Source organism: Centruroides sculpturatus, unplaced genomic scaffold (genome assembly GCF_000671375.1).
Source record: "Centruroides sculpturatus isolate CEXI.00-Female unplaced genomic scaffold, Cexi_2.0 scaffold1028, whole genome shotgun sequence".
Lineage (NCBI taxonomy): Eukaryota > Metazoa > Arthropoda > Arachnida > Scorpiones > Buthidae > Centruroides > Centruroides sculpturatus.
The window spans coordinates 162,598-187,109 of NW_019385171.1; the positions used below are offsets into that span (position 1 = coordinate 162,598).

The 24,512-nt window shown below is 31.3% G+C and overlaps 3 protein-coding genes across 5 annotated transcripts in view; 1 reads left to right on the forward strand and 2 right to left on the reverse strand.

Annotated features, from left to right (window-relative positions):
- Positions 1-2,855: 2,855 nt before the first annotated feature.
- Positions 2,856-24,512, reverse strand: part of LOC111635709 (nose resistant to fluoxetine protein 6-like) — a 37,208-nt gene continuing 15,551 nt past the window's right edge. Inside the window, exons 9-13 of the mRNA XM_023380755.1 lie at positions 11,996-12,118; positions 11,795-11,921; positions 8,850-9,021; positions 7,238-7,380; positions 2,856-4,250 (exon numbers count right to left, since the gene is read on the reverse strand). Of these exons, the coding sequence (XP_023236523.1) occupies positions 4,113-4,250; positions 7,238-7,380; positions 8,850-9,021; positions 11,795-11,921; positions 11,996-12,118 (703 nt within the window). The 3' untranslated portion in view covers positions 2,856-4,112. The remainder of the gene's footprint in view (positions 4,251-7,237; positions 7,381-8,849; positions 9,022-11,794; positions 11,922-11,995; positions 12,119-24,512) is intronic.
- On the forward strand, positions 13,878-23,354 carry LOC111635706 (calmodulin-like). 3 transcript variants are annotated; one of them, XM_023380752.1, is made up of 2 exons: positions 13,878-14,949; positions 23,038-23,354. In XM_023380752.1, the coding sequence occupies exons 1-2, from the start codon at positions 14,722-14,724 to the stop codon at positions 23,257-23,259; spliced, it is 450 nt and encodes a 149-aa protein (XP_023236520.1). In that variant the 5' UTR covers positions 13,878-14,721; the 3' UTR covers positions 23,260-23,354. The 3 variants fall into 3 exon arrangements, with proteins under 3 accessions (XP_023236520.1, XP_023236519.1, XP_023236518.1); XM_023380751.1 differs by having other exon boundaries at positions 13,880-14,925; positions 23,014-23,354; XM_023380750.1 differs by lacking the exon at positions 23,038-23,354 and having other exon boundaries at positions 13,888-15,266.
- Positions 16,675-19,748, reverse strand: LOC111635707 (O-acyltransferase like protein-like). The gene is made up of 3 exons (XM_023380753.1): positions 19,573-19,748; positions 17,186-17,265; positions 16,675-17,093 (listed from the first exon to the last, which is right to left on the reverse strand). The coding sequence occupies exons 1-3, from the start codon at positions 19,711-19,713 to the stop codon at positions 17,021-17,023; spliced, it is 294 nt and encodes a 97-aa protein (XP_023236521.1). The 5' UTR covers positions 19,714-19,748; the 3' UTR covers positions 16,675-17,020.

Below are 24,512 nucleotides of genomic sequence, written 5' to 3' on the forward strand. Positions count from 1 at the left end.
GGGGGGATACCTAGATCGGTAAAATACGCGAATTTCTTCCTACAACTTCGGTTGTTGTTCGGGGTACAGTTAAGGTTTTAACGAAGTTCGAGCGAATACATAATTAGCAAAAAAAAAAGTTGAAATAAAGTGATTAAACAAAAATTATTACAAATATCGTAAATAACAGTTCACAAATGCATATATATAGATATTTTTTAAAGAAGGAAAATGGTCTTCACAATTTGAAATCGATCGAACACACAGTGCTCGAATGCTCGTGTAAACGCGCGCCATCTATCGTAGGATAAATGCCAGAAACCTTCGCGGGAGTGTATTAAAAAACTTCCCAAAGTTTCATGGCAATCGGATAAACGGTGTGGTAATGCATGAAGGACAGACACACACACATACATTCATTTTTATATATAGAGTAGAGCGTCGATTATCCGAAAGAATTCCAATCGGCAAATTTAAATTTTCGCCAGTGCTGTGGCGCTGCAATCTTTGGCTACTCAAATATTTTACGTTTTTGATACTAAATTAACTTCTGAAGTATAATTTTTTATTGTTTTTATATTTTTCAATATACAGTAAAACCTGTTAATGGCGACCACCCACGGTTCCTTCAAAAAAGTGGTCTTTTAGACAGGTGGTCGTCCAATACATTTGCATGCGAACTAAAAATATCGTGGAAATAATGTAGATTGATACAGACAGAGCCGGCCCTACCATAGGGCGAAAGGAGCAGCCGCTCCAGGCACTAAGTCCTAGGGGGCGCCTCAGTGGTAAAGAAAATTAAAGGGTATAAATTTGGGGCAACCAAGGGCAGTGGCGTAGCGAAAGGGTGTATCAAGCACCCGGGGGCCACTTGCAGAGGGGCACCCAAATGGTCTCCAAGACAAACTATATGTGTTTCTGGAGGGAGGCACCAATAAAGTGTCGTGCCCCGAGCGCCAGTTATGTTCGCTACGCTACTGACCAAGGGGGCGCCATAATAGGATCTCGCTCCATCCTAAAACTTGCCTCGGGCCGGCACTGGATACAGAAACTATTTATCGCACATGTACTGTATATAAGCTTAAAAAAATAATCTATACTAATATTATAAAGAGGTAATGTTTGTATGTATGTATGTATGTATGTTAGTTTGTATGCAGCAGGTAATCTCCGAAACTACTCATCCGATTTCAAAAATTCTTTCACCAATATTTAGAATGGAACTTCAGGGTGGACATAGGCTGTATATTATTCCGTTAAACATGGGGGATGGACAGTTCTTTACGGTAAGCCTTACGAGGAATGTTACCGTAAAGAACTCTGCTTTTATTTATACTATTTTAGATGCGGGTTTTTGCGTTTTTGATTGCGTTTTAATAGGGTACATCAACAGAATGTACACTAAGAAGGGATTTTTTGATATTCCCCCCGCGGGGGAGAGAGACAGGATTAAGGCTTACTGTGAAAAACTTGGCTTCTATTATACTATTTTAGATGCGGGTTTTTGCGTTTTTGATTGAGTTTTAATAAGGTACGTCAACAGAATGTACACAAAGAAAAATTTTTCGAAAAATTTTCTCCCACGGGGGAAGTGTTATACATTTATAATAGATACATTTTGAGCCACAACAAGGCGTGGCGGGGTCTGCTAGTAATAAATAAATAAAATAAATTTTATCAAACGATGAGATCAACCGATTAATTGTATCAGTACAATATTTTTTTTTATACCTTTGTTGTTAGACTAATTTATTAACACCTGCACCTAATTTCAAGGGTGGGAGAAGTGGCCAGGATGGGTTCGAACGACAGTTTAGACTAATTCATTATATTAGGAGGGGGAAACGATGTTGAGATGGATTCGAACAATAGTTTAGACCAGATACATTCGCGAAAGTGGTCGCTTATTACAGGTGTTGTATGTTGTTTCGGACCAAAAATCGATGCCCGCGGTCGCGTTACACGGGTTGTCGTTTAATACAGGTAACTTATACGAAAACTCTATGGATAAACTATTCCGTGCCAGAAATTTTTGCCCGTTTTGACAGGTGCCCATCGAATGCAGGTGATTGCCTAAGCAGTTTTCACTGTATTTATTTTGTCTGTACAAAATAAAAAAATAATTTTTAACGATACAATAGTCTTAGTTAGGCTTAACATCGACGAAAATCCAACGCGAAGCGACACGCAACGGAGAAAAATTTCAACATCGGATGCGCTAACTATTTTTTGTACATAATCGGTTATCTGAACAACCAAGTCCCCAATCGATTCGGATAATCGACGCTCTACTGTATTCCAATGTGCATTTCATTAGTTACTATACTTGAATCTATAAGATAGATGTTAACCATTTTAAGTTTCAAAGTGTGTGAACAAAATTGTGCCCTCCTCCCCACACACATCCATACATAGGGAAAAAACCCGAACTTTTTTGACCGATCGCCGTACTTTCCCTGTTATATATAACACTCAGAAAAATCTTAAATGTGTATAAAATGGTAGATCTTTAATGTGTATAACTCCGCCATTTACTAAAAATATGGGAAATCCAATTAAATAATATATTATCTTGTAAATCAGTAAAAAAACACAAGAAATTATTATTATATTTTTATTACTTAGATACCAGATTCAATACAATTAGCCTATATAAAAGTTCATAAAAATGTAATGTTTGCATACATTTAAAATTATTTTACTTTAAAGTATATTGGTTTTTCTTTATATACTTTACGTTATGCTAATTAATTCCTATATCATAACAAAAATTAAATAATAATATAATTTCACTAAACTTACAATAATACAAAAACATTTAATGTAGACTATGTTTAATTATAATTATTTATAAAAAAAATTCACAAATTCTACTTTATTGGAACTGGCAAATTTAAATTCAGTACTATTTCTCTAATACTTGTTAGCAATCAAAACAATCACCTAACCGTTCCCCTTAAATAGTATTTAATTTAAGGAACTGTGACAGAACTCTACAAAATTATTTGTATCCATTCACTTGCATTGGCTACAAATGATATTGCAGAGATCTGTTATGGTTAGCACATGGTTGCCTGAAAGTGCTAGAGAAATGGTACTTAAATATAAATTGATTATTAGACTTATACAGGGAGTTTATAAAGACCCTATTCACTTCAATGAAAGTTTTATTGCAGAACTTCTTGTAAATGAGTATGTAAGAACTTGTGATGGTGATGAAATTGTGTATTTCGGAAAATGAACGTAGAATTTGAAAGAGTTCATAAGCCAAATTTACTTACTAAACAATGTGTGAATTGTCGAATTAATTCAATAGAATGGGATATGGTAATGAGAACAGAGATTTGACATCGGTGTGTCTTTGAGCCTGTAGTAAATCGGTACAGAATGCTGTTATAGAAGAACCATGCATCAACTTGTGGCTTATTACAGATTCAAAACTGTCTTATTCTTAGAAAATGTATGTTTATTTAATAATTTATCATTCTGTAATTAAATTAATAGAGATTTCTCTGAAGTAAATAAGGACTTTGAATTTATCAATACAAGATGTTTATAAATTACATAAATAACTAAATGTTAATTAAAGCATTAATCTTAAGAATAAATAACAATTTCAGAGCTTTTGATATAAAGTAAAAAGAAAATTTCTGTCAATGTACAAAATATTTCAATTCAGTACATAGAAATTGATTAAAGTATGTTCGGCTTGAATACTGTTTGCCTGTAAGACATAAATTCAACAAATTCATAAATATGCTTGTTTGCAATTAACATTATTATGTAGATTTTTTAATGTCTAAGAGATGTAAAATTAATTATATATATACTTTATGTACTACATAAAACAAACTAATGGTTTTATTATTTAATACAACATTTTGTTTAGACTTTCCTCTCTCTTTTTATATTCTTTTCTTCTAGATTTACTTTTTCTAGTGCCTCTTCTCCTGAAATGAATTGAATGCATAAGGTTATGATGAATTTCTTTTTCTCAGCTCAAAATTACATTAATAGATTGGACTAAAACACCATTTTCAAAAAGTAAACGATATGCCTTGGAGTTTGGTATTGGTACAACATTTTATATTTAATAATATAGTCATAAGAAATTTTCTATCATTGAAAAATTGTTAAGTCTCAAATGTTTCCTGCTTTTTCTTTGTTTGGAAAAATATCTTTTCCCATCTAGTAAAAGGCATTTCTACCATGATATGAAGTATGAACGCTGTAATAAATGAGAGAACAATATGTCCTAAAACTGTATAGACCTGTAAAAGAATAAAATGATTTTTTAATGTGTATTCATTAAAGAACATTATTTTATATACTGCAATTTTAATGTATTAATGTTAGCTACAATAAATACAGGGTCTTCCAAATGCTACCATTTTAAAGTATTGTAATTATGTTAGTTATTATCTGATACTGTTGTATAGACAGTTTTCCAATGTTTTAATGTACAAGATTCACATTTGCCCATTACAATTTCTCAATGTTTGCACCTCATGCCACATGGAACACATCTAAGCAATACCTAAATTCCTCCTATGCTTCCTACATCTGTTATCACTGTTCCCACAGCAGCCACAATTCTACCGCTTCTGCAGATTACTCGTGTTACACAATGATGAGCGATTCCAACTTTGCAAACTTCAGAGCACAAAATACCTTCTCTATTGTGGAATCTCCACTTTTGTTTATGGCATTTTCTAGAAGTAGAAGACAACAAGACATTTCAATCCAGATGGAAGATGAAACGTGAACAATTACTCTATCAATTGGTGTATCTCACATACTACTTGGGTAATAATTAACATAATTACAGTAATTCAAAATGATAGAAAATATACAGGGTCTTCTAAAACAAATTTTAAGTTTACTAATAATTTAATATTTATTATAAAATTTTCATTTATTATAATTAATCTTTTCTATAAATGTAATGAAGAATATCAAGAATTAGGAACTAAAAAATTTTCATATGATATAAAATACTATGTGATTACATTTAAATATATTGCACTTACTATATTTCCAGGTTAAAATTATTATAGCTCGCAAGGAGAGGTTACGACATGGTCCTTGGGATATCAGTAATATAAATCCTATTATGAATCTTTATTGTGCAAAGTGAGAGAGCATGCTTCTCAAGGATTTTCAAGAAAAAGTAAAAAATTCTAAGCAACTTGAGTAAGTTTTGCCAAAGTTTATATTCTTTAGAAGAGATTGTTCTTGAGTTTAATTTATACATATTTTAAAGTAAGGAGAATCTAGCAAATGATAACAAGTATGTGCATTTTGTTTTGACGTTTTGCCAAAGTTTATATTGAATACCATGTGGTTTAGTGGCAACAAGTGTTATTATCTTGTGAGACTATTAGTTTGAAAGTTGATGAGTGAGGATTTTCAAATCAATACTAGTTTACATAAGATAATTTCAGTAAAACTTCTCTAACTCAAAGCTCCAAGGGGCAGGAAAAAACTTTGAGTTATGGACAATTCAAGTAGAATGAACAGTAGAATGAAAAATGCTGATTCTGTATAGATTTGTATTTTTGCCTCTCTTGCATTATGTATAAAAAAGATCTATGATAGTGTTTTTGTTTTAAATAGCTGATGTAACACCTTCCAACAAAATGTTTAATGTAACTAATGGAATCAAACAGTTTTGTAGTAAGTTACATTTTGTTGAGATAAAGTGAGATGTTCTCTCACTTTGGACTGGAATGTTGTCTGCAAATGGGTGTTGGACAATAGATGGACAATTCAACTAACTGTATGAAAATTTTATGGAAATCTGATAATTAGGATCACTTTGGATACAATAAATGTTAAACTTCAAGTCAAGGAAGTTGATATTAACATAAATCTATGTTGGTGGACTGTGAAAATCTTTGACTTGGAGAAAATTTAAGTTAAAAAAATTCAAGTTGGAAATATTAAATTCCCTGATATTCCATTGAGACCTACCAATTGCTTCATTTTCTTTGATTTAAAGAAAATGAAGCACAATTACAATTCAATTCAAATTACAGATGTTTGAATTAGAGACTTTATAACATGAGAATAATATAATCAGAAACTAATTAATTATTCAAGTTTAAAAACAAATTTTAAATTTATTTCCACAAACAGCAATTACAAAAAGAAATTTTCAAAGATGTGAAAATGCACATCAGCAATACAAAATAAATAGACAAAATGTATAAAACCATGTAATTTACAATCATGTAAAAATAGCATTGATTTGCAAAACCTCATTCAAGACGCAAACCAGAAATCTCACAAATATGAATAAGGCATGCCACCACTGAACCATGCAGCCTTTGACAAAAACTTTTACAAAACTTACTCATAAGTCACTCAGAATGTTTTTACTTCAACTTTCTTGAAAACAGTTGAGATGTGCACTCTGTTCAATAAAGGTTCATATACCAAAGCTTATCTGCACAAACAATACTATTGAGGCCCACGTCACAACCTCTCTTGTCAGACTAGTAGCCTCTAAATTTTGGATGTTTGTTCAAGTAGAGTGAATGAAACATTTATGATTTTAGTGTGAATAGGGCATCTTCAGATGTAAACAAACATAAGAGGCATTTATCTTATGGTACATCTAAATTCAATGATTCAAACTGGGTATATATAAATAAACACTATACATAAAACCAATATCCTGCAAGAAACTACATAAAAGCAAATGTTTTCACCCATGTTGAATGGTCCTCATCAAGCTAAAAGACCTTTACAGTTCAAATGATTTTAAATAAATGGTTTGAACAAAAGAACCATTTATTCTAACAGCTGCATTTGAACTGCAAAAGAGTTTTAGCCTGATGATGACCATTCAACATAGGTGAAAACATTTGCTTTTATGTAGATTTTTATAGATTTTGATGGATCAATATCCTCCCTCTCCATTGGTCTTATGTGTACTGCTTCTTACATTTGTTTGTGCTTGAAGATGGCCCATTAACTGGATCAAAAATAACATTTTTCCCACTGCTAAAGTTATATTGATTACTTCATTAAATTAACCACATTAACTAATTCAATTTTATCCTATCAAAAGATAATAAATTTTACTATGATGATGTCTATACTATATATGCTTATGACATAAATTTACTTTCCAGACCATAGTTAGACTATCATATTCACTACAAGCCATATACCTGTAAGTAAGCTGGAAATTAATTTAATACAGTTTCAGTTTTATTCAGTTTAATTAAAATTTTTAAAATAAAATATTTACCATATTGTAATGATTGAAATAAAAATTATCTCTCACATATGCAGATTTAGCAAGTAGAAAGAAGAAATGAATTAAATAAGACCAATAAGTCAGCTGACCACAAACAGCAAATGCTTTCCAAGAAAGGAATTTATTTATAAAACCTAAAAAAGTTGAAAAAAGAAAAGAAAATTAGAAAATATAAAACCAACATAAAATTAATAACATTTTTATCATTAATCGACATATCATTCAAATATTATCATAACTGTTATTTGAACAAATTATATTAAATCATTTATTTATATATTTTTTAACTGTTGATTTCTAGTTTTTAATTTTAAAAATTGTATATATTTTATTAATTTACATTACAGATATGTCATTTGTAATGATATTGAAAAGAGTTGTTGAGCATTTTTGTACGTCTGTAGGAATTATTGAATTATTAGCAGAGCTGGCCCCACATTTTGGTGAAAATGTTGATGCCTACAGCCTTGTGCTTGAAAATTTGGTAGTATACTTTAGTAGTTAAATTATCAAATTATTAATTATTGAAATTGAAAATATGGCATCTGTTGTATCTGTAGAATAATTATTTTCAAAGTTAACTATTTTAAATGAGGACCCCCTGTAACTGTAATTTAAAATTGGTGAATAATCCACTTGATGCATAACCCATGCTACTTTCAAATTGTCTTTTAAATACAGATAACCTGTGGATTATCTGCAAAAAATTATGGTAATTCAAATTTATATTTTATATAACTGGATTGCAATTTGAAAAAGTGTAGACCTATAAATTCCCATTGTCATTTGTCTGTCTGTCATTAAATCAATTAATAACTTCAGATAAGGAGGCGTTAAAGAGAATTTAAAAATATATTTTATTGCAGAAATAAAATATTTCTTTTAATTCTCTTTAATGCCTCCTTATCTGAAGTTTTTAATTGATTTAATACAACTGTTGGCGTGACATCCAATCTAAGTACTTAATACACTTAACAGTCTGTCTGTCTTTCCCTAATCTCGCAAATGGAGTTAAATAGATGAAAGACAAATCTAAATACAAAAAATTGGGGGCAGAAGTCCCGATTAACTATTTACGAACTTCCAATGCAAACCAGAAGTCGTTATTTCAATTCAAAAATTTTCCCCTGAAAGGTATTAGACGGATGACTGGCATGACTCTATTGTTAAAGGAAAAGTATGATGTACAGAGGCAAGCCACTACTAATTTGAGGTGCAGAGTATATATTTTAAATACATTAAAAATATGATTAAAAATTGCAGCCTGGCATTGTGACAATGTCACAATAAATAATTGCTCATTTGTAATGTAAAAAATATTTGTTCAACTATCGGAACTATACTTAATATTCTTTATTTAAAATGTTTACTTTTAATCATTCAACTTATTTATAAGGTAAAGATGACATGAATAATGTATCTGGCCTTTATTCTAGTCATAGTTCAACTTTCAAATGTATTAAAAAAGTATCTGTTTGGTTTCCTTAACAAAGCAGTTTATTAAGGAGTAATTAATAATTTTACATTTTAGAAGTATTTAATATGTTTATTTTCATTAACTGTATTACTCTTAAACTCATTATAATTACATAATTAAACTCACCCGAATGTCCAGTCGAACAAGAATATGTCACCCAAGCTAGTCCTATACTCCAAACACTTCTATGAATGGAAGAATACAATATAATGGTTGGTCTACTATTATATTTTCTGTATGAATATATTACTGCTATATTGCAAAAAATTGCAACTATCCAAGCAATGACTTGATAAGTCTGGAATTTAGAAAAAAACAAGTAACTTTGAATGAAAATTAATTTTAAATTAAAGTTTTTTGTATTATCATCTTGCATATTAAATATAATAATTCCTAAACAATGTGAAAAAGTTTTGGACTGTATTTCCATGAATAAAATGAACCTTAGTAACTTATTAAATAATTACACTTTTAAGAATTATCCTTCTGTTTACTTAAACTGGGACTGAAACAGAATGTGTATTATTATCGAGCCCATGTAACACCTGGTATCAGGAGGTTAAAATAAAAAAATATAGGGACGGCACCACTGCCCTACTTATGCCCAACTCTCTAGCGAACGGTGTTTGAGTAAACTTTTTTACCCGCGCTTGTAGTTTGTTGACAAAGAGTTGGGCATAAGTAGGGCAGTGGTGCCGTCCCCGGACACTCCCAGGCTCTTTGCCTTTGCCAAAACGCACAAAGATAAACCTGCATTAAAAAAATATAAAAAATTAAACTCAAATTTTTGTATACGTAGAAAGATTTTCAGATGATCAACACAAAACATTCCTCACTTATTTCTAGCCGTATATAATAAACGGCTAGAAATAAGTGAGGAAGGTTTTGTGTTGATCATCTTAAATGTAGTTCTAGCTATAAGTGCATAGAAGTAGAAAGATTTTCATATTCAAGAGTCAATACAGACAAGAACGCCTGTATTGACTCTTTGTCTGATGGTTAACAAATCTGAAAACATGTACAAACATAAGAGAATCTTTATTCAGAATTTATATGCATACATATAAGGGTAAAAAAACATGTTATATAAGGAAATTATTGACAAAATTTCAGATGATGGTTATATAAATGAAATATTGTGCATGGATGATGACAACAAAATAATAATGTCTAGACATAACTAAATATTCTACTTTGTTCTTGAATATGTCCACTTCTTAAATTGATTCAAGACTAGAGTCCTTTCTGTGTCCAGAGTCTAGTGTTATTGGATTACATATATTTGATAGATCATCTAGATAGATATTCCAAAAATCTGTAATAGTATCTGCACTAAGTCAGTCTTACTCTATAGTCCTCTCACAGAGAACCACACTTTCTAAAATTTAAACTCCCACTTTTATCCCAACCAGAAATTATGTTAGGTTTCCAGTTTCTATCAGAAACCATCCTCTAGTGCTGTCTAATGGTATGAGGTCCTGTGTAACACTCAAGCTCCTGTCAAAATTTTAATGAGTATTTTTAATCAGACCGGGAAGTAAAACTTTGACTTTGTCACTCAAAGAAATGGGTGAAATAGAAAAATTAAAATGAAATGAGGAAAAAATACTTTGGCAAGAAAAAAAATGTCAAATGAAAATAAATAAAATTCCTAGGTGTTAGGACGGAAAACAATGTTCAAAAATAGTTTCAAAGTTCACCAAACATCACTTAGTCAGAGTTGAGATGCAGTGTCAAGTTGAATACAATGATCAATCTTTCTTGTGACCTGATCTGGTCCAATTTCGCTTGGATATGAAGAAAAAAACCAATCATAAAGCAATGAGAAGAAATTGGATCCAATTAGAATGGATTTTCTTATCCAAACTTTGTAATGCAGGATCTGTTCCTTTCTCTGTTTTTGTGCTTGTATTCCTGCCACTATTTGTCCTTATATTCCATGTCCGTTTCATTGCCATTCCTTATCTTTAAGCTACTGATTTAAATACAACCAGTTCCATCTCCAGATTTGTCAATGATACTGCCTCAGGAGCAAAGACTTGTTCAGAGACCATTAAAAACATTCACAGAAGCTGGAAACAAGATAACTAATAATTTACCTAGTGCTTCAATAATTCTTCCAGAAATTTTTTGCTTCAAAAAACAAACGTTTTCGGCCTCTTTATTGACCCTCTTCAGATATATGAGCAGAAAAAAGAATACAAAAGATTTTCCAATAATTCAATATAATTTTAATTCTTTCAAGTTCTTTTTTTCTATTATTTTTCTGTAATTTTATTATTATGTAAATTATAATGAGTAGTTCCAAAGGAAGTCGACTATAGGGAAGATAGATACTCTGACTCCCACAGGTAAAGGTATGTTATGAGATGTGCACTTCAGTGTTTATGGAACTTCCTCATCAATTATGAATGTTTCAAGATTAAGCCCTTTCATGAATTTTTTAAGATTTTTGTAATTTTACTGTAAATTAATATACTGTAATGTTCTTGTGCAATTTTGGGGATGGTATTAATTAATAAATTAAAGATATGACACAATGAGTTCAGTCCAAACATGGCATTATGTGTTTTATTTCTAAAAACCCTGAAATTTTCAACAATAAAAATACTGGAAAAGTTCATGTTTCTGTAATAATTTTATTTATATGTATAACTTTTCAATGTTAGTAATTTAAATCAAATAAAATCTCTAAAATAGTAGATAAAGACTCCGAAAAAATTATCTGACTACATCCCTACAGAGGACAATATTTTATGCTTTACATTTATGTAACAGGCTATTTTTCCACATAATCACCCTTGATATTTAGATATTTACTCTATCATGTGATGAATTTTTGTATTTCCAAGTGCCTAAATGGATGACTAGGAGGAAAAATAGCCAATGATATGTACATTTAAAATATTAAAGTTTTTTCATAACACTCAAATGAATATCATATATAAAATTTTATTTGTATTGTTTCTAAGTCTCGAATTGGAAAAAAGATTTAAAAGATATTTAACTGTAGCTTATTTATGCAGTAACATCATATCTTAAATGAAATGCTTAAATGAACTGCTACTTACCATTTTCAGATTAGGTTTCGGATATTTACAAATAAAAAATCCAACTCCCATTCCAATAATATAAACAGGTAAATGGCTGTATGGCTTTATATATATAAGATCTAAATAAGGGTTTTGATTCTGTAATCTGTAAAAATGTTCAAAAAATTATTTTAAACTATTTTAGAGAATAAGAGAGAGAGAAAATGTAATTGTACTCACTTTAGATCATCACCAATGAGAACATTAAGTAAAGGTAAATTGTAAATCTCTGTTAAAGCTGCTGTTATTATCATAGATATAAGAAGAAGAACTATTCCCAGAACTAAACCAATTAATTTCCATCTACAGCAGAAATAAATATACAAAAATAACAGAAAAGAGCAAGAACATATGCATAAGACTTCACATTCTTTTATTTAAGGAAAAATACAGTTCTAAAGATTGGAGATTAAAAGGTATAATACCTCCTAATTTCCAATCGCTATTATGTACAGATCTGTTAAAATCAAGTTTATTTCTTTAAATTACTAGCATTATTACATTAATTAAAGAATAATATTAGTAATTTAAAGAAATAAGTTTGTATTTGTTTTCTGTTTTTCTTCTAAAATTTTTCTAAATTATTATATACAGGGTACTCAAAATTTAAATGCAATTTTGACTTTATAAATAGGGGTTAATTTGCATTAGTCTGAGATACAGAGAATTAAATTAAAATGTTCAAAACTTTGAATAAAGTCAGTTTTTTTGAATTAATGTTACTTCATAAAAAAGGTCATTTATATTTAAATTCAGCTTTGCTTTTAGCTTTCAATCTCCAATAACTGGTATTTTAGAAATGAATTATTTAAAAGACAGAACCGACAATTTGCCAAATGTGGAATTTTCATCAAGCTAAAGTGTTTTTCTAAATAAGTAATTGCCGAAAAAATAATTTAAAGTCATTGAAGATTCAACATTGTCTAATTTTTTAAAATGTGGATGAACTTGAAAGACAAAATATTCCTCATCAAATCAAGCTTTTAGCTTATTTCTTAGATTGTACAGTAGGTAACATGTGCAAGATGCCATAATGTATTTTGACATAAAAAAGTTAGTCCATACAATAATAGTTTTTAATAGGTGTTTCTCTCTTGGGGACGACATTAAATACTTTCTCTCATAATCGGGGCCGTTGAAAGCCTGTTATACGGAATAGAGTGGTCTCCCTTTATCCCTCAACGAATTCCTTTTGCTTTTCAAATACTCATAAAATATTTTTAAAATTAATAAATAGATTCATTAAAGATCTTATCTTTTGCTAGTAAAAATAACATCAATTTATTTGGGGCGTAACTAATACTGGCCTTCGAGTTCGTGGAAAGGGTTTTGGTTCTCTTATTCTCGATGGCCCTATTCGTGATCTTTGCAAAAGTGTGCCTAATTTCATTTTGTAACAAGAATTTAAATATCTTCTGCTGGACTCTCACCCTAATGCAATTTGACTCTGAATTACTAGAGTCGAGGTAATGAATCAGTGAATTTATACCGTAATTTGGTGTTTTCCTGGACAACGAAACAGAGCTCTGCTGCATAGGTTTAACTGTTTCGGCTTTCATACGAAAACACAAATGTCGTGACAATGCTTCTGACATTCTATCTAAAGCAGTTCCAGTTTAAATGCAGGTTCTGGGCGAAAAACCCGGATTGTATTGAAGTTGTTTGCTCTAAACTTTGAAATATTTTGTACTAATTTATGCTCCATTATATGTGTCGTTTATCCCTCTGTGTAATTTTAACATTTTTATTCATATTTTAAAATTTAATTACAAAATATAAAAGAAAATAATTTTGTAAACAACTCTTAGTTCAAACCACATGTGCCTGCAATCACATGACGGTGTTTGGATTTCATTTTTCGGACATAATTAATCAATTTTTCGTTACTGACGTCAGCCAGGCGAATCATTTCTTCGGTTTCTTTGGCATCGATGTAACCGTCGCCATCTTTGTCGAACAGAGAAAATGCCTCTCCGAATTCGACGATCTGCTCCTTCATTAATTCGTTGGTCATCGTTTTATATGAAAATCTAGCCGATTCGAACAATGGAAATTTATTTATTGTCGCGAGTTACGTATTTGTTGCGATGCACGCGCTCGTTTTAGATGATCAAAACCCATTTTTTTTACAATGGCGCCAGCCATACTTCCGATAGAAATTTCTGCCATAAATAAGGAACGCAGTATATTAAATACACAGTAATTACGACAAAATTCGTGTGCATTCGATGTCAATTTTACGCGCGATTTAAAAGAAACGAAGAAAAAATACTTTTGTTAAGTACATTATCCACAGCATTCTCAGTAGATAAACTAAACCCATAAATTCACCAAACCACCTAAATTTTTGTTAAGCAACCTTTTTACAAGGTATTTCACTAACATTTTCAACCTATTTCCTATATAGATCAGCGTTTCTCAACGTGGGGCCCACGCCCCACAGGAGGTTCGATTCGAAAATGGACTCGTCCAGAATTTAAATTAATTGTGTAAAAACACTGATAAAGACCATTCTCAGATTTTAGAACGCAATATAAATGTTCCAAAATGGAACATTTATATATTTCGAATTTATAACATTTTTAAATTTAAGAAATAATTTAAAATAAATGAAAAAATAGTAAACTAAGTTAAAAAACCCGTAAATGTATCATTTGTGGTTAAGTCCCATTCTATTTTCTATTATATTGATATATTTCCACGCTGTTGGAAGCACATGAGCATCCATAGAATTTAAGCAACGGTTTTTTTTTATTTTGCTTAATTAACGGTTTAACGAAAGTACTACTGGCGCCATAATAAAAAAGAATTTTGATCTTTTCAAACGAGCGTACGTAACTGGCAACAAATCTCGTTATATCGAGTGATAATAAATAAAACCATATTATTCGAATCGGCATAAAACGATGGCCAACGAATTAACCGAGGAACAGATCGCCGAATTCAGAGAGGCGTTTTCTCTGTTCGACAAAGACGGCGACGGGCACATCACCACCGAAGAACTGGGCACCGTCATGAGATCTCTGGGCCAAACTCCCACCCAAGCCGAATTGCACGACATGATCAAAGAGGTGGACACCGACGGAAGCGGCAGCATCGAATTTGCCGAGTTCCTGAATCTGATGGCCAAGAAGATGAAGGAGGCCGACGACGAAAACGAGATCATCGAGGCCTTCAGGGTCTTCGACAAAGATGGCGACGGTTACATCCATATCGAAGAACTTCGCGACGCCATGATGAATCTGGGCGAAAAGTTGACGGCCGAAGAGACCGAAGAAATGATTCGTGAGGCAGACATCAATAACGACGGGTTGATTAATTACGCCGAATTTGTCAGGATGATGTCCGAAAAATGAGACCGCTCCTTAGAATTACGAATATCCAATTTGTTCTTTCAGAAGGGTTATTTACTTATCCTAAATTTCATTAAAATTGTAATTTTGAGTTACTATATCACGTGTGGTTTATTTTCTTTAAATGTTATGAGGACTTTTTTTGGTTTACATTTCTATAAGCTACTAGCAAAGAATGGCCAGCGTTACCTGGGAACTCAGGGAGAGGATTGAGTTGTATTTGTTACAAGGTAGCATGTGTTTCCTGCAGGATGGCAGAGAGTAACTATGAAAAATTTGGTCCAAACCGGTTTGGCAATTTGTGCGAATGAAATCAACGAGGAGCGAGAGTCCGAGTTTGAAAGTGCAGTATATTTTTGGAGGTTTGTAGAGAGTAACAATGCAAAATTTATCTGAATTGCTCAAAAGCCGAAGCCACGGTGATGCATTATAAGTTCGTGACGACCTGGGCAAGTTTGAATTAGGTGTCCCTGTGTGCGGTGTTGACTTCAAACATTTTTCTTTGGAGAAAATTTAGTAAAATATAGCAAACGTAGCTGCTTGTAGCTGAGGAGATAACAGATAGGGCCCAATTAGAAAATCATTCCGAATTCCAACTCATAGGATGATTGCAAAATATTGTTCATGTTTATGGTTAAATGCAGAGCCGGCCCTACCATAGAGCGAATGGAGCAGCCGCTCCAGGCGCTAAGCCCTAGAGGGCTCCTCAGTGGTAAAGAAAATTAAAAGGTATAAATTAGGGGCAACCAAGGGGGCGCCATAATAGGATCTCGCTCCATCCTAAAACTTGCCTTGGGCCGGCACTGGTTAAATGTTATATGTGAGTTTTTCTATGCCAAAATATGACTATTGTTTGCATTGTACAGGTCTCTTAAGTGAAAGAGGCTTTCTCAGTAAACATAAATTTTAGGAAATTCTGGGTATAGTCTGCTTTAATGAAGAAACCAACAAATAAATTCAATTCATGCATGATAATCTTTAAGGCAAAGTGCTTGTACATATATGAAATGATGTAGGTAAAAATTGTTCTTGCAGATGATATTCCATGGTATATCTTGAAACATTTGGAAGACATTAGCAATTGCCCTAGCGCTAATAAAGGAATAATTTTCGAGTTACTATTAATACAATGCTACTTCACGTCATGATGTTTAAACTGTTCTAAAGCATCCAGTATTCATTCTGTTATCTACACATTTATTTTCTCACAATGATGAACTGAGGCAAAGATTGAATGAAGGTAACATCTTTGGTTAAGAAATCATTGATGACCACTATGCTTCTCTACTGTTTCCATTAGCACTATCATAACAGAAAATCATATCCATAATTAATGAAATGCTAGCAATTTATTTTTATTGAAAATAAATTGTCACTCTTCATAGCCTAACAATATTTATTTGGTTGATACCAGTCAATAATTCACAGGGAAAAGAAAGAGAGAAACTTAGTCATTAAAAATTTTGTCTTCTCAGTGAAACACTGGAGTTATGAAAATTGGCTACTTTCAATTAATATGTGAGCTTCTGTATCTCATAAAGTAATGCAAATTATCCCCTTGTTTTACAATTAACAATGCTTTTAATTATTTCCGCTACTATTGCTCTAAGTTCATCTATGTATTTTTTGAGCACTCTATATATGAAAAAACTATTAACAATTTCTTATGCTACTTTCATTATAAACATATAGAAAAATATATAAATTTCTCTTGTTCTTGAGATCATTGATTGGTGATCAAAACCTCATATCTCCAATGAGTCAATACCTTAATATGTTGTAAAGTCAATTTCTATATATTGCCAAAACTTTGTAAGTGGTTTGTACCTTCTGAGCACTGTCTCTAACATTATCAGAAACTCACCACCTCATACTCAAAATTCTGCTCCCTTGAAACAATGTTTTTTAAGCCCGCCTGTAAAATTCTAGAAAATGCAGATAAAAGGTTTTGATCACCAACTGACGATATATTATTTTATATAGTTTAATTCTTCAAAATTCATAAAAGTTAGCTTACCTGAAACCAATTAATAATAAGAGAATTCCTATTAAGTGGCACTGCATTAATGAGGCAAGATACCAGGAATGTGGAAGACACTAAAATGCATATATGTTTTTATATTTTCATGTATTAAATTCTGATTTTTATTTTTCCTAATTATATTTTAATATGAATTTGAAATTAAAATACAGAGAGTCCGGATTGAGACTGATACATTTGCAAGGGCTATAAATAAGATTAAGAACTACAATAAAAGTAAAGTATGCAATTCAAAGAAGACAAACTCACCAAGTTTTTATTGCAAAAATGGATACAGTTCAACTTATACTTCTTTTGAGATTTTATAATTTTGTGTAAAAACAAACTTTTAAAAATCTCCATATATACTCCATCTGTTGCAAAGAGAATAGCATAACCAATTGTGAACAGTTGAGCAGAGAACTCCAAGTTGCCAAGCTTCCTGACAAGTGGACTTCTATGAGCTTTAGAAAGCCTCCCCAATTTTCTCACGTTTTCATCTGATAATTGGAGTTTCCCACCTCTGAAATTTTTCAGCACACATCCAATGGACAGAAACTATTTCTTTCATGCCTTGATGCTGTTTCATAATGGAGGACCTTTCACAACATATAAAAGTTTCACTGCACTTGCACAAGAGAATTTGTCTGAGCATACAACACCACATAGTTTGCACTTTCTTTTGAGCCAACATCATTTTGACAATTATGACTGCAGTGCTGCAACTATATACTCTCTCTAATTGCCTCAATTCTAGGATAAACTTACACAGGTACTCTTTTCTCGTGCCATTGCATGAGGAAGATCAACTGTGAGATCTTTATGCATTGAATTTTGACAGTGATTTACAATATATCAGTCTCATTCTGGACACTCTATGACTCTTTCTGCCCTGAAAACTACATGCAAAGTGCAATAAGGTTTGTATGTTTTGTTTAAAACATGGCATTTTCCATACCCATCTTGAGTTTGGCCAGACTCACAATAGGGGCAACTAGATAATAAAGGATAGGGTTTAACATATCTGAGATGGACCATCCACAAAAAATTCCTGGGATTGCTTATCCAGATTTCATCCCAAGCAATAGGTTGGTGACTTAACTACTTTGGCTGTCTGGTCATCAAACTTTATTTGCTTATTTTATGAATTAGTTTAATACAATAAACTAAATAAGTTATAATTATTTTAGCATGTTATAATATATATTATCCATCAAAAAAGAATAGATATACAGTAAATTGAAAAATTTCTAATCAGTTTATCAATTACTTCATTCAATCAATTTATGTATTGGGAAATTGGAATAGTTCCTGTAGCACAGGACTACTTGAACAATTCCAACTTTTTCAGTATATCAAGTGAAATGGCAGACATTTGATGCTATTTTTATTTTTGTCATTCATCAATGCCACTTAAACATTGATGAATGACAAAAATTGACAGTTATTTTATTTTTATTGTTAAAATTTAGAAAGTTAAAAATGAAAAAAATGAGTTTGGGATTTAAGAGTATTAGATTTATGTTTTAATGATTTTAGAGCTCACTCAGCCTATTTTAGAATTTGGTGACAATTCTGAAAAGATAAAATTAACCAGAAAATGATATGCTTTAAATGTAGATATTAGAAGTGATACATCACTTCTTATGTCAGCATTTAAAGGATGCTCATAAACTCTGGAAACGTGGATGAAAATACAAAATAAATGGTTTTATTGATATATTCAGTATATTGTCTCGCAAAGCCAAATGAACTGCTGAATTAACAGGCTATAATATTGCTATATAATTAATTAAATGCTAAATAATTTGTTTAGGAGTAGTCATCTATACTGCCATTTCATGCTGGATTTAATAATTATAATAAATTTAATTTTTAAAATTTTCTGGAAGAAGAGAATTGGCCTGAAGATGCAGGACTTGAATCCTCAACTCACTCTGAAAACCTCCGGGCAATCTTCGCTTTCAGAACTTCATTTGGCTTTAACTATGAATCAGGTTTTGATGTTCTTATATATGCTTTCTCTCATTAACAATATATATGTTCAATGTGCTGTGTAATACTGCAATAAATAAAGTGCATTAACACAACATGTGTCCAGACTATGACCATCTTGTATATATTGGCATTCTAATTTCTCCTAAATGCCTTTACTTGCATACAGAATTTTTTAATTTATATTAAATCAATTAATTAGAAATTATTGTATTATCAATGATAATGAGTTAATAATTCTTTCTATAAATTATTATAATACAGTAGCATTTAAGATAAATGATGTTTTTAGTGTACAGTCTGCATATAACTTCAAAACAAAATTCTATTAATAAATTATTCATATCTCTAAAAAATATATGACATTTAAATAAATAGAATAAACATACTATTTCATTAAACTTCCAAATATTTTGGATGTACAGAAGATTTGCCCACCAACGATTTTTGCAAGAATCAATTCCTTGTTGCATTCCAATATTCCACAATGGACCAGATCCCATAAGGGGTATAATAAATGGAATTGTCATAGCAACTACAAGACTTGGAGTTAATCTAATCAAAATAAAATTTATAAGTATTACATATAATTAATTATTAAGAAATTAGAACTTATATCAATTTATACTAAAATATTATTATAAAACTAGTATTAATAACAAAAATATCTGTTTTATTGGAGTTCACTCACACTGAATAATAGTTTCATTGACTAACTATCATTCAATGTAAGTGAGTTCTAATAAAGCAAAGATTTTGTTATTATTTTAAGAAACTGGATTTGGTTTCATTATGAAAGATGTAAATTATAACTCCAGTAAATATTTTCAGTGGCATATCTAGGATTTTGAGAGCATGGGTGATGTTCAAGGCAGATTCAGGAGGACAAAGGCTTGTGGCACCTGTTTTTCAGAAAATGTTACTCAATTATCTAAGAATTATTTTAGTTACCAAATCTTATCTAATTGAAGTCAAACAAAATGTATTATTGACCTGCAATTTTGCATGTGTCGACACATGCACTGCATATGAGTGCACACAAGAATTTCCACCATATTCAATGCATGTAATCCGTTTTGCTGTTGATTTTTGGAGTGACAACAAAGGGATTTGAACCATATTCATATCTAAATGTGGATGCTTGCAAGATTTCAACACACAGATGTTTAGTTTTCCATGCCAGTGACAGAATTGGTGTTTATGTTACTGAGTGACTACATCTAAATTAATTAATCATGAAAAAAAATGTGCTGCTTTCATTATTTTGTACTTTCTTCTTTTTTGCATGTTAAAAAACCTTTGTTCCCACTTGTCTTTAGGATCCTAGAGTAGATTATGTTTTTCTTACTCTTATATCAATCACATTCTGTTTATTTAACTCTATCATCATAATTTAGAAAACTAAACAATGGCAAAAAACATGCAGCAGCCTTTTAATATCTGTCAATTAAAAGTATTAAAACAAGAATGAACAAGTTACCACGCTTGGCTTGAGTGCCGATATATAGTACATAATGCAAAAATTTATATGGAAATAAATTCAGATTTGGGCAATTTGTGCCGAATTCTACATTCAATGCACAATGCAAACGATTACTAATGTGGACCTGTCTTTAAAGTAAACTGATTGCTTTTGGTATCAAGTTGGCACTGCAATACCATAAGCACTCCCCTGGATATGTGTCTGATAATTATCATTATTTGTATAAGAATGAACTTTGTCACATTTGTCCATTTTGCTATATTTCGGTTATATGCATTATGTACTTGAAGTATTTAAGTATTAAATTGAAATAAAATTTGAATTCTTTTTTTTTTTAAATGAAATATAGACATTATGATGCAATATTGAAACAAAAACATACTATATATTAAAAAATATAAACAGAAATAGGATATAAATAAACTGCATTAATTTATTTTAGAGTTTCAATTAAAATATAAATTGAATCAATGAATAAATTTATGCCATTTTAAGTTAATAGAACAAAATTTTACCACCTTTAATTTTAAACTGATAGTATTTTATAATCTAAGGACTCTTAACTATTGTCATATTTCTTCAGTTCTATTCTCTCTTAACAAAAGATTTTATGTGATAAAAAAATTAACTAATAATTTTAATTAATGTATATCTAAAAAAAGAATGTTTCTAATATTATTTAACATATTTTGTTATTGTTTTAAATTTCTGAAAGTTGAAGATAATTTCAAAATTCAGTGATCCTAATTATAAGTTTAATAAAATAATATATACAAAGTGGTTCATTTTAATCAATCTACTGAAATAATTCAGAAAATATGCATCCTGTATAAAATTCCTTAAACAAAAATGTTAGATTTCAAAGGAACCACTTTCAAAGCCTTGATTAAACGAGCACATTACCCTGCCCTGACATTGTTGATAGATAGAAAGATTCTGCTACATTAAAACACTGGAGGAGCATTTTGATTATTATCCTAGAGTCACACAAGACAGAGTGCTATCAGTTTCATCATAGATGGTTATACAAACAGTAAAAAATGGAGTCAACTTCATTTTCTTAAATGGGAACTTCCATTTTTTATTGCATATTATGATTCTTCATAAAAAAACAAACTTTTATCTGAATATATTTTTTCAAAAGATTACTTATCAGAAGCTATAAAGCTAGGGATGGGCAACCTTTATAAATGTTCATATCAAAATTGCCAAATTTATGATGCAAAATTCTCTCAAATGCCAATAGAAATTTTTGGGAACATATTATTATTCAATGTCTTATTATTGATAGTGTCTATTTCTTTACTGAATTTTTATTTAGTATTACCCTACTCAATAAAATTGTATTCTAACTGGTTAAAAAATACAACTTGGCAAAGACATTGGATATTTATTTTTCAAGGTGAGCTCTGGGTTCTGTGCAGGAAAAAAGTTGTTGGCATGCCAAGGGTTCCACCCATTTTGTGTGTTTAAACTTTTATACAACCACCGTATTTCATTATTCATTTAAAAATTCTTTAGGAAACTATTATTATTTAATGAAATCATATTTTTCTTTAAATAATAAACTGATACAAAAACTTGTGCCACAATGTGTTGAAGCCATCAAGCTTGTGATAAAGAGATTGATTTTTCAAACCTATCCTCAAGCTCAGCTAATCTTAAATTTTCTCAATATATTTTTTGTGTTAATGAAACTGTAGAGTGCATAATTAATGTGATTCTCCCTTGCCTCTCTCAATTTTCTCCTATTGAAAATGATGATCAAATACATTTCCATTTTCTTGAATGTATAAATCAGTTCTCTGTTGGGAATGTCTCATAGTTTTTAATAACACATATCATGTTCATAAAATCTCATAACATCTGATAAGTACATCTTTCAGAAAAAATGTTCCAGATAAAAGCTTATTTTTTTATGAAGAATCATAATATATAATAAAAAATTGGTGTTCTCACATAAGAAAATGAAGTTGATCTAATTTTCATTGATTGTATCATCATCTCCTGGCCTCTTTGAAATCTAACATTTTTGTTTTAAAGAATTTTCTTTGCAAGATGTATGTTTTTTGACTTATTCCAGTGAATTGATTAAAATGAACCACCAAGTATGTTATATACATTAATTATGTTCCAACAGATTTTGATCAAACAACAAAGTGAAACAACATTCTATAAATTTAAGATATCAATAGATATAAAAAAAGATAAAAACCATATTTATATATTAATTATTAGTAAGTGAATATCATGATGGGANCTGGGCCAAACTCCCACCCAAGCCGAATTGCACGACATGATCAAAGAGGTGGACACCGACGGAAGCGGCAGCATCGAATTTGCCGAGTTCCTGAATCTGATGGCCAAGAAGATGAAGGAGGCCGACGACGAAAACGAGATCATCGAGGCCTTCAGGGTCTTCGACAAAGATGGCGACGGTTACATCCATATCGAAGAACTTCGCGACGCCATGATGAATCTGGGCGAAAAGTTGACGGCCGAAGAGACCGAAGAAATGATTCGTGAGGCAGACATCAATAACGACGGGTTGATTAATTACGCCGAATTTGTCAGGATGATGTCCGAAAAATGAGACCGCTCCTTAGAATTACGAATATCCAATTTGTTCTTTCAGAAGGGTTATTTACTTATCCTAAATTTCATTAAAATTGTAATTTTGAGTTACTATATCACGTGTGGTTTATTTTCTTTAAATCTTATGAGGACTTTTTTTGGTTTACATTTCTATAAGCTACTAGCAAAGAATGGCCAGCGTTACCTGGGAACTCAGGGAGAGGATTGAGTTGTATTTGTTACAAGGTAGCATGTGTTTCCTGCAGGATGGCAGAGAGTAACTATGAAAAATTTGGTCCAAACCGGTTTGGCAATTTGTGCGAATGAAATCAACGAGGAGCAAGAGTCCAAGTTTGAAAGTGCAGTATATTTTTGGAGGTTTGTAGAGAGTAACAATGCAAAATTTATCTGAATTGCTCAAAAGCCGAAGCCACGGTGATGCATTATAAGTTCGTGACGACCTTGGCAAGTTTGAATTAGGTGTCCCTGTGTGCGGTGTTGACTTCAAACATTTTTCTTTGGAGAAAATTTAGTAAAATATAGCAAACGTAGCTGCTTGTAGCTGAGGAGATAACAGATAGGGCCCAATTAGAAAATCATTCCGAATTCCAACTCATAGGATGATTGCAAAATATTGTTCATGTTTATGGTTAAATGCAGAGCCGGCCCTACCATAGAGCGAATGGAGCAGCCGCTCCAGGCGCTAAGCCCTAGAGGGCTCCTCAGTGGTAAAGAAAATTAAAAGGTATAAATTAGGGGCAACCAAGGGGGCGCCATAATAGGATCTCGCTCCATCCTAAAACTTGCCTTGGGCCGGCACTGGTTAAATGTTATATGTGAGTTTTTCTATGCCAAAATATGACTATTGTTTGCATTGTACAGGTCTCTTAAGTGAAAGAGGCTTTCTCAGTAAACATAAATTTTAGGAAATTCTGGGTATAGTCTGCTTTAATGAAGAAACCAACAAATAAATTCAATTCATGCATGATAATCTTTAAGGCAAAGTGCTTGTACATATATGAAATGATGTAGGTAAAAATTGTTCTTGCAGATGATATTCCATGGTATATCTTGAAACATTTGGAAGACATTAGCAATTGCCCTAGCGCTAATAAAGGAATAATTTTCGAGTTACTATTAATACAATGCTACTTCACGTCATGATGTTTAAACTGTTCTAAAGCATCCAGTATTCATTCTGTTATCTACACATTTATTTTCTCACAATGATGAACTGAGGCAAAGATTGAATGAAGGTAACATCTTTGGTTA